At 36.3% G+C, this 11,594-nt stretch overlaps 1 protein-coding gene across 1 annotated transcript; it reads right to left on the reverse strand.

Annotated features, from left to right (window-relative positions):
• Positions 1–1,315: 1,315 nt before the first annotated feature.
• slc35f6 (solute carrier family 35 member F6) lies at positions 1,316–8,716 on the reverse strand. Its single transcript, XM_007243166.4, has 6 exons — positions 8,565–8,716; positions 5,006–5,078; positions 4,605–4,776; positions 3,985–4,197; positions 3,747–3,857; positions 1,316–2,623 (listed from the first exon to the last, which is right to left on the reverse strand). The coding sequence occupies exons 1-6, from the start codon at positions 8,639–8,641 to the stop codon at positions 2,145–2,147; spliced, it is 1,125 nt and encodes a 374-aa protein (XP_007243228.1). The 5' UTR covers positions 8,642–8,716; the 3' UTR covers positions 1,316–2,144.
• Between the last annotated feature and the right edge of the window lie 2,878 nt (positions 8,717–11,594).

The raw sequence follows: 11,594 nt of genomic DNA on the forward strand, positions 1-11,594 counted from the left end.
ACCAGTTTCTCTGATTTTGCTCTTTATAGGTATATGTTTGAGTAAAATGAACATTGTTGTTTTATTCTATAAACTACAGATAACATTTCTCCCAAATTCCAAATAAAAATATTGTCATTTAGAGCATTTATTTGCAGAAACTGAAATAACAAAAAAGATGCAGAGCTTCCAGACCTCGAACAATGCAAAGAAAACAAGTTCATGTTATATTTTTACATCATAAAGTTTTAAGAGTTCAGAAATCAATATTTGGTGGAATAACCCTGTTTATAAATCTTGGCATGTTCTCCTCCACCAGTCTTACACACTGCTTTGGGATAACAGTTCAGCTTGGTTTGATGGCTTGTGATCATCTATCTTCCTCTTGATTATATTCCAGAGGTTTTTAATTGGGTAAAATCAAATAAACTTATCATTTTTAAGGGATCTCTTGTTTTGTTCCAGAGCTGTATATGTAATGTTATTTTTCCATCTCTATTGCAATAAAACAATGTTGATCTCTGACATCAGATTTGATTTATTCATGCACGTTGATTCAGCATTAATTTAACATTATGGTTTTATGGATATTGTTTGTATTAAACCCTTTTAATAACATGATCAATGTTCTGTGCTATCAGTGTAATGTAATGTGGAAAATATGAAAAGGGGAGTATTGATCACTTGCATATTAATATTAATTTATACAAAATAATTATTTCAATTTATTTATATAATAATTTATAAAGATAAAAATAAGAAATTTAGACAGTAAACAATTTTTCTTGTGTTTGCTAGCTAAACCCTTAAGTTTAAATGGCAAACAACCATTTTAAAATTATGTAAATTAAGTGCATTTAATTCCATGTCTGGTTAAGTGGTTAATCGTTTGGTTTTGTATGGTTCTTTTTTAATTGACAAGTAAAGGGACTCAAAGGGTTCCACTATCTCACAAGGAACCCATTGCTACAGGTGCAATGTATGGAAAGCAACATTTTACACACCTGGCATATTTTTTATGATTGTGCCATTCCTTTAAATATAGCAATACACAGTGTTATGTGTGTTATTGTTAATACAATCAATTTAACAAGTAAACAAGTTGAAACTTTTGTACCCTCAGGAGGCTGTTGTTCATGTAGGCCACTGACAGGCCTACATGAACAACTCTCTGAGGTAGTAGATTAGGTTGCAATGCTGTCTGTGGCTGACAGCACTGCAACTGAGGATGGCAGACAGCTAATCAAGAACACTTGGAAAGCCTAGAGGGACTTCTGTTCTACCATTTACCTTTCATTAATTTCTCCAGCTTCACATAGGCAGACAAGTATACAAGTGAAAATGAGAGAGGACATTTAATTAAACAGATAAGTGTCAAAGACAAACATTACTCAAATTATCATGAAATTCCAAGTTCATTCAACAGCCAAACATATGAAAAACATTCAAATATATATGATTGTAATCACACACTGACATTTGTTCAAGAACAGGGGATTTTAGTAATGAATAACTTACAATCTATTTTCATTTAATGTCCAGGTTTGACAACATTACAGTGTTAAACAGACTGATAAATGTAGGGCCTCCCATAACAACGCAAATTGTGTCAAACAATACATAAAAAAAACAACAACTAGGTTTTAAGAAAAACAAAATCCACATTTTCCTTCTGCACTTCATTGGCCAATAGTGTTTATTAAAAAAAGAAATGACCAGGCAGCAAATGCTTTAGCCATTTACAAATATTTGTTAAGAATTAATAAAAAGATTAAAATGCTTAAAACAAAATATTACAATAAAATTATACTAGGTCCCTGTCCCTTTTTAGAAACAGCTGACTATGGTATTATGAGAAGTGGTAAAATATACTCAAGTTTTAGATCACAAAAATGTCTTAGATCACTAAATATCAACTCTTGTTTATCTCCATTGTTCCATGGAAACTTATTTGAAAGAAACTAAATATTTCTGAACATGAATCAGACCCAAAAATAGGTCAAAAAGGTTTTCAGAATGTTCCAAAAGTCCACACATCCAGTCACTTTAGTTTAGCTCAACAGAAAACAAAGAGCTGATGCAAAGTATCCAGACAACATACCTAAAAACACACGGCACAGAGTTCAGAGTCCATCTGTGCTGTCAGTTTTGTTTACTGTTCATCATTAGCTGTCCTCTGCTGTTCTGCCTCCACCCAGCAGTCGCTCTCTCTCAACCGAGTCTCCCACGTCCTCGCCTTGCGCTCCAGCCCAGCAGGGCAGCCTGGCCATCAAGGGCTTGTGAAGTCCATTGTAGAGTGCAGTGCCCAAAAGCAAGATGATGAAGCCCAAAATCTGCAGGCCATGGAATTGCTCCCAGCCCAGTGCCAGGCTTACCACCCAAATGACCAGTGTACGCAGGCTGTCCAGCACCATGCGTGTGGTGGCACTGATCTCCTTGGTTACGCTGATGCCAGCAAAATTGAAGAATGCAATGCTTACTGTGTTACCCAGCAGTGCCACCAAAATGACCGGATTGTGGCCAATCTGGCAAAAAGCGTCAAGTGCATCTTCCAGAACCTGCCTTGGGTTGTCGCTGAAGCCGCTTGCTGGGATGTAGTACATTGGGATGAGCAAAAGGGAGAGGATGACAAAACCAAAAAACCCTGGGGAAGAAAGAGGATAAAATTGTTGTCAAGGTCACTGTGCAGTTAGGAATTACATACAACCAGATTCACAAGTACTTTGTACAAATAAGCAATTGTGCTAATTTAAGCAATCAAGATATGAGTGTAGACTTTCTGCTTAGATTCAAAGTGTTTCTAAACATGGTTAATGCCATTAACCCTCCATTTACACAGGCCCAAATTGCTTGTTAAATATTCTTGGGAAGAGGTGTTGATTCAAATTAGGAAAGCCATAGTTGGGTTGATAAAACAAACCATAATATAAGAAAATAGCAGAAACTTCAGTATCATTCCTAAAAAAGGAATACGCTAGCTCAAAAATAAAAAGGCTTAGTACACCATAGAAAACACCTAAAGCAGATAACTGTAGTAGCATTCTTTGCTTTAATTAATAACTAATAACTATAATAACTATAATAAGAGGCAGGGTCCTACAATCTACAACCAAAAATCATTCTTAAATGTACTTAGAGTAAGATGCTAGTAAAAGTCAAGAAAAGCCAGGCTAGATTTTATTCTAAAAAGCATTACCAGATCTCAAACAAGATTCTTTGGACACAGAAGTGTTGGGAGACAATTCTATGCCCATGTATACAGCGTGAGAATACCAATAAAAGCAGGTAACTACTGTTTAGTAATATACTTCTTGCTCAAGTTTATTCAAATGCTGCAAAACTGCTAGGACAGTGATTAACAGTACAGATTGAACAAGACACAAAACAATGTGAAATACACTCAAACGGCAAAAAAAAATGTTCTTAAAGAAATATGATGTTCTTAAATGACCGAGTCATTTAAGTAGCTAAGCAGGCAGAACAACCCACAAACAAGCAGCATCTGAAGAAAGCTAAAGAAAGGCCTGATAGAGCAATTCAAAAGGGGAAATTCAGCCAAATTGCAGGTTATGTCACTGTCTAAACACTAATGACACATACTGCATGTAGGGCTATTTAAGGCACCACTAGCATTATAACAACTATTTTCCAAGAAGTCAAGAGCTGCATAATTAAAAATTCAAATAAATAAGGGGATTCAATAAGTACTCAAGTATTACATGGTTTTAGCTTCTAGTAATAAATGATGACTATTTATAGTTTCTTACCCTCAGTCCCTACTGCTTTCAAAGGATGGACGTTGTGCTTGTAAACAAACTTTTCTTCTAACACCATCTGTACAGACACGATGATCTGTGCCATGATGATCAAAAGGTCTCCTGCAGGTCATAAACAGGGGCATCAATAAAAACAAACAAAAGGCAAAAAAGCTTTACATTTAAAAGATTTAAAGATTCCTCTAACCTTTTGCTTTCCAAACAGATTCAAAGGTTTAGTTTTAGTTACCTGTGATGACTTCACTGAGTTTGTGACTATCTTTATTGCCGGAGACGAAATCAGCTAGCCCAACCACAATCAGGCCAACGATGGTGATTAGAATCCCAAGCCACTGACTGGCTAATAGTCGACGTCCCAAGAACGCCACAGACAAGAGTCCAGTGAAAATGATCACAGCACCTCGCAACATCTGGAAACTGGAGGCACTGGTCATATTCAGGGCTAGAGAGCGAAAGAGATAAAGAGAGAGAGAGAGACTAGGGTAAGAAATCTGAAATAATGTGCAACCACTGTAGCTTAACATATGCAAAGCCCCACCCCTATCCAATTACAACAATTGTGGTATTAACATGAAATATCACACTACCCAACAATTTATAATAGTAAAGAAAATAACTGATTTCTCCCAAAACCGAGAAATAGTTGATTAACAGTTATTTGTTAAAAGGGCTCAATTGCTTTTACTCAGCAACAGCTGTTCAGCAGAAATATGAAGCTACTTGGAGAATTTATGGGAGAACAGAAAGAACTGATGGAAGCAAATTACTAAGACATGAACAAACATGGCACATGACACAAAATGACTCAGAGCTGTTGTCAGGTGGTTTGGCAGGAAGGCGTCTACTTACCGACATACATGATAGAAGTTCCAGTCATGTCACAGAGGGCAGGAGGAAGAAAGAGGAGGGGGTTAAAACTCTGGCCTGGCTCCATGGTGGGCTCAGGTTTGCGGCGGTCATGACAGAGGAGCATGTAGAAAACAGCCAGGCAGCTCAGCTCACCCAAAAACATACACACAGCCTGGAGGAAGAAAGGAGAGAGTGAATGGAGACAAAAGGAAACAGACAGAAAGTGTGTGGATGTGTGGAAGAAAAACAACAGAACATGAGCAAAAAAAAAGGAACAGAGAGATGAGACAAGTATGAATCAGCAACGTTCCCTCTAACAGATTCAATGCTGATCTCAGTGCTGAGCAGTTTATAGAAGGGAAGATATCACTGAGAAGAAACTGATCAAAGAGCCAAACTACCTGGAGGAACGGGTGGGAGAAGGGGCGTTCCTTGGGGTCATGGCACCCACCAGCAGAAAACATGTCAGCCCATCTATAGGATAGAAGAACATTTTTTTTCTTCAATTTAATCAGTAATTGGTCCTACACTTTTACTGCAGTAAACAATAAGAAAACACAATGTTGATGCTATACAAAACTGGTGGCTCACTCAAATCAGAACCAGTAAGGTCCAGAAGTTTTACTTTAAAAGAATTTCCATCATGATCAAATTTTTTATTCATTTGTTATTCAAAATTACAAAATAAGAAGACTATTTTAAATGGAAGTCCTAGAATATTGGCCAACTACATCTTTTGTTACTAAAAAAGTAATACAATATATATGAAATAGTAAATAAAAACTACTTGTATTCATAATTTCTGACTAAATTTCAAATGTGCCTCTGGTTCTTTTTAGAATTATAAACCACCCACATTTTTATTATTATTATTATTATTATTATTATTATTATTATTATTATTATTATTATTATTATTATTATAATAATAATAAATACAATAAAAGTATACATATAAACTCATCAATGTATCACTGCTACATACATTTTAGTCATTTAAAAAAGGGGATATTTTATCCAAAGAATTTAGGTTTTAATTAAAAGTATAACTTAACTTAATGAATGGACAAATATTACTTAAAAATTATTATTTTATCACAAAACTATTATTAGACTTGAATGAAAAAAATAAGCAAAAGTACAGTTTTAAAGGCATAATTTCAAATCAACACTGTAGAGCACACAGAAATTAGCTGAAAATACACAAGACACTCTGAGCTAAGTAAATCACAGTTTGAATTTGCTTTGATAGTTAAAATATCTTTTAAATCAGTGATAATGAGACATCTAATTATGCAAATCTTCACCACTCACTTAACTCTAGCTGGTAGGTGCTTAAAGTGATTGATCATCTCTGCTCTTTTAAGTTTGAATGAACACTCAGGGGTAGTTAATGTGTTACTTGGAACATAATGCTTCCTTGTCTACCAATCAGAGTTAGATATTTAAACAGGTATGACAGGCATGTGGTCCAAAACTAGCTGTTGCTTCTGACAAACATGTAATAAAGTTTGTGGATCAAGTGTTTTTTTTCTCTACCAGAGCCATTGGAAAAGAAACTACTGTTACAGTCACTTTTAGACTACTTTCACTTCAACTAAAGGAGAATCATCAGCCGTCATGTCTCCTTTAACAGAAAGGCTCTTCTTCCTGAACACTAAATGGACAAGACTGAACATCATACTTCTGTGTGTTCCCAAAGTGAACAGATTATGTTACACATATAATATTCCGTACTTGCCAAATCAAAAGCTATTTAAGTATTAAATAGACCACTGAAATTTCATAAGAGTACAGCATCAGAACACATGTCAACTAAGGTCTGCAGCATAGGAGCAGGTTTAAGAGATAGTTTCACCTCCTGTTTTACTGATCTACTGACTTGTTTGTACTCCTAATCTCCCATGCACACAGGAAACCAATCAGCAGAGTGGAATCAAATCTAATTCAGCAGTTTTAAGAGCGGGTTGGCTGCATGTGTCATGATCACAAGAGTCACATGAGGGACTTTGTCAAAGAAAACCACACTGCGCTGTCAGCAGCTCCTGCACTGATCATGAAACCATGAGACGCAAATGTAAATTTATACTCTCCTACTGTTATGTTGCAGGACATACTGACCCATTAAAAAAACTTAACCTTTAACTGGACTTAATTAGTTCAATCAACATGGTAATGGAAAATTATTAATTTACTTAATGTATGCATGGTCATTTACTATATGTTTATAATAACCACATGCTGTTATGGGTAATTTGATCCTGTAGTAGGCCTTTCAAGATAGTTGCATTATTTACTTATCATACAGTAAATGGTCATGACCTCAATAATATTTAATAATCTCAATAGCTGAAGGAAAAAGAATATATTATTTTAATTATATGATTCATTAAAATGTTGTTGTATGTAAAGGGTTATAATTGCTTTGTTATGTTCTACTACTGTTGATATGTCAGCGACATTTAATGCTCTTAAACATAAACATAAACAAAGCAATGACTGAATATATTAGACCTGTGTGGATGTAAAATGACTTTTTAACATTCACTTTAAAGCTGTTTGACCAGTAGTAGGATGATCCCCCCTTATAAGTGAGTTTTGGTCCTCCCAAGGTTTCTTCCTCCTCCTGCAGCTCTGAGGGAGTTTTTCCTTGCCTCCGCGCTCACTTGGGGTTCTGTAGTCTGTATTTGTATGTTTAATGTTTTGCCTGATCCTTTGTCCTGCATTCACATTTCTGTAATGCTGCTTTGTAACATCAGTTGTAAAAAGCGCTATACATCAAAAATGTATGTGATTTGACTGTGAATTTGCATTATGGAAATGTCTGGGATGACTTTTCTTATTGCACACAACAATGACTATATGTCTTTTAAATAAGCTAAAGATCATGTATAAAGTGGACAATAATCAATTTATCTACTCATTGTTAAACACTGTTAATCACAGGTCAGTTTAAACTGGTGACTTTACTGCTGTTCCATACAGCTAATCATACCAGGAGAGTTCAAAGCAAAAATACAGCTCTGGAAATAAATTAAGAGACCACTTCATTTTCTGAACCAGTTTCTCTGATTTTGCTATTTATAGGTATATGTTTGAGTAAATTCAACACTGTTGTTTTATTCTATAAACTATGGACAACATTTCTCCTAAATTCCAAATAAAACAATTGTCTTTTAGAGCATTTATTTGCAGAAAATGAGAAATGGCTGAAATAACAAAAGAGATGCAGAGCTTTAAAACCTCAAACAATGCAAAGAAAACAAGTTCATATTCATAAAGTTTTAAGAGTTCAGAAATCAATATTTGGTGGAATAACCCAGGTTTTCATGCATCTTGGCATGTTCTCCACCAGTCTTACACACTGCTTTTGTCCCCGTGTCTGCGTGGGTTTCCTCCGGGTTCAGGCTAATTGGAACTTGGTTGAAATTGCCCCTTAGGTGTGAGTGTGTGAGTGAATGTGTCTGTACTGTTTCCGACCTACGAGTCCTCTTCTGAGGACGAGATCATAGAACCTTGTGAATAGACGTTACCTATCCTGCCACGAAATAGCTGAACTCGACTAACCTGACCTGACCTGACACACTGCTTTTGTGTAATTTGATCATCTATCTTCCACTTGATTATATTCCAGAGTTTTTCAATTTGGTAAAATCAAAGAAACTCATCATTTTGAAGTAGTGTCATATTTTTGTTCCAGAGCTGTAGATTTAGGAACCTAGCTACAGAATGTATAATGAATGACTAAAATAATAGAAACAATTTGAGAAACAAATATATTCCCGAATAAATTACACTACAAATAACTAAGTATCCTGAGTGTAGGGTCTCTCCTAACCCCTCAACAACTCAGACACGCTGGGGGAAAACAACAACACACGAGACTGAGGAGCGCTGTGTGAACAGGAGAGCAGAAGCCTGAGTCTGTGTGTGTGTTTATCTCCAGTTCTGGTTACTTACTTGGCTGACAGTGTGTTGAGGGAGCCGGTGGTGAGCATTAAGCCGGCCAGAAACAGCTGGTACTTGGTCCAAGCCATGGTGACTCCGGAGCGGTCAGCGCGAACACGAGCTGCGGCTGCCCTTACTGCTGCTCGCTTGTTTTTGCTGCTTCCCTGATCAAACCTGATTGGAGGAAACCTCCTCACGCGCGTCACGTGACGCAGAGATCAGCTGACTCGTCAGCGGACTGGAACGCGGCCGTGTTCACAATTTGCATATAGTGAGATCAATCTGATTAATCGTATTCGTCTGATTAATCGAATTGCTGTTTTAATGCGATTTTCAAAATGCAATAATCAATATCGTACATCTATCCGGAACACATACATAAGCTGCCAGAGGAAATCTAATGAACACTTTTATATGGCAGTGATTTTCATATTTTACACTTTTCCTAAACTGAAATACAAGCACGTTTTGTCTGCACCGTGTTTAATATTAAAGCTACATGAACCATAAGGTTGAAGGGGTCTGCTCACTATTTATAATTGTTTTTAATTAAATGTATAACAATAGCCCAGCCCTAACTCAATCTAAAACTTAAATTTAAAACTTAAAACTAAAGTCAAATACTGCTACCAGTAGGGTAGCTAGGGTCCTAAATCGGAGCAGTTTTTTTTAACAAAAATGGACCCTGATTTGGACTTCTAGGTAGCACACTATAGTGCCGGATTTAGTTTAATCTCTTTCTAGGTTCCTTAGTCCTGTTGCTGGCGCCCTCCCGCCCAGCACATTTTAGAACCAAGCTGATTGGGTATTGTATGGCCCGAGAGCCACATTCAGCCTTTTGCCTTTGAAAACAGGCCCGTTGCTTATTCACCTTATTGCACCAGACTTTTATTGGCCTTGCTAAAGCACAAAACAGACTAGATTTCTCCCAATGAAAAAGTACTTAAAAATTATGTTAGATTAGACTACAAATCAAACAGCAGCAATAGTGCTTTGTATTAAGTAAAGTTATTTTAGATTTTTTTTACTGCAAATATTATGCATTATGTTTATCATGTTCTCAATTGTTCATGTGACTGTTTTTTTAAATAATAATAATATAATATCTGTGTTTTCACTGTCTGCTTCTCATTTTCATTTCCTAATTGTAACGTCAAACCTTACCAGTAACAACTTATAAAATATATATATATATTAACTTTAAAACATTTAATTTTTATAAATGCAGAAAATTAACATTGAGACCAACTGAAACCTTTGTTTTAATCTTTTGGTCTGGCCCTCCCAGGTTGTCATGTGGCCCCTTGGGGAAATGAATAGCCCACCTCTGTTTTAAAAGATTGCCTGCTTTAACACACTCACTGAAACTCTAAAAGGCCTTGTTAATTAGCTGAAGATGAATATGGTGCATTGGTAGAAGGAAAATAAGGTAGAAGGGAAACCCATAAATGTGCAGGGCAGGGGACGCAAGGTTTAGGGCTGAAGAAAACTGTTGTAGGCAGTAAGTGTTCTCACAATTACATACAAGTATGCACTAAATGTATAGCTTTTTGATTGCTTTATTTACTTCTTAGTAAGACCAAAATCTTTGTCTAATCAAACTGTGGTTGCAGTCAAATTGTGTACTAAACAGTTATAATAACTATTTTCTGTTTCAATGCAATATGAAACAGAAAGGGAGGAGCAATTTAAGTTTGCACACTACACACACAGTAATACTATCTTAATAGTAATCTTAATAGTGTGGGTTTGGCAGGTTGGTACATTAAAAACTGTGGCGATCTTCCTGAAGAACAGTGAGCAATCCTGTGTGTGTGTGCACAGGGAGGAGGGGCAACTGGGCAGCAGTGTCTTCATAATCCCATCCTGCACTGCTGTTCCCTCTCTTTTAGCTAAACTGTGCATTATCACTGTAATTACAGTTCTGAATTAATAAAAGGTTTTAGCTGCTAATTGTTTATGCCATGTTGAATGTTTATGCCAAGTTCTGGCTGTTTTAGGAATTGTTGTTCTAACCTACCACCAATGGAATTTGAAACAGTTCTATGGTATTCACTCCACTGGGTATAGCCCTGTTGTTTTCATAGTCGGTTTTACTTACCTAAACTGTGTTCAGAATGGTTAATTTATTAACAATATAGTACACTATTTCTGCATTAAGGAGCGATTACAAATGCAGATCTAGTGCTGGAAGTGGTGAAAGTGTGCAGTAAGCCAATAAAAGGCATTTACTCAAAAAGAACCATGCTACCTCTTGTGGGTTTATTCTCACGCACACCACAATTGTAACACTAACCCATTTTATACTAACAGAAAGTGATGAAGCGTGAAGTGTTTCCAGCTTTTTTTCATTTAATAATTTTTACATTTTATTTATTGTCCTCCTTTTTTCTTTATATACAATGTATAAGCAATGTATTACATTTTCTATGTATTGCTAATACAGCAATAAAAAAACACAGGACAGTTCTCCAGCTGTCTGCTGAACTTAACTGCAATTACCAACTACATCATTGACAACAATAAATCTGTAAGAAGGAATACATTTTTTTATATTATTTTTTCATTCTAAATTTACAGGAGAAATAAATATAAAAATAAAGAAAACAGTGAATGGGAAGAGGTATGTCCAGATTTTGACTTCGTTAGTATTTTACTGTTAGTATAGTGTGGGCAACAGCAAGGCATAGTCAGCATTTCTCTCATATAAGACACAGTATTGATTTATTCTGCTGTGTGACAGCACTTTTATTCTGTTTATTTAAAACCCAGGGAACGGAATGATCGTTGACTGACCGGTGTTGAGATGTGTGCTGCAGCCTGTAACAGCACAGTTTTGATAAAACAAGTTTCGTGGCCTAATACTTTCAGTTCTTGCTGTTTTTACTCAAGTCCACCCCTACCGTTTGTACAGTAAACGGACACTGACAGTTGCTAACGGAGATGCCGATGAATCTGGCGGCCAATCACAGCCCCCGCTCCGCGTTGCTTATTGCAGCGCTGTAACCTGCGAGGGCGGTGATTGGCTGCGGGGCATTTGCG

Source organism: Astyanax mexicanus, chromosome 1, assembly GCF_023375975.1.
Source record: "Astyanax mexicanus isolate ESR-SI-001 chromosome 1, AstMex3_surface, whole genome shotgun sequence".
Lineage (NCBI taxonomy): Eukaryota > Metazoa > Chordata > Actinopteri > Characiformes > Acestrorhamphidae > Astyanax > Astyanax mexicanus.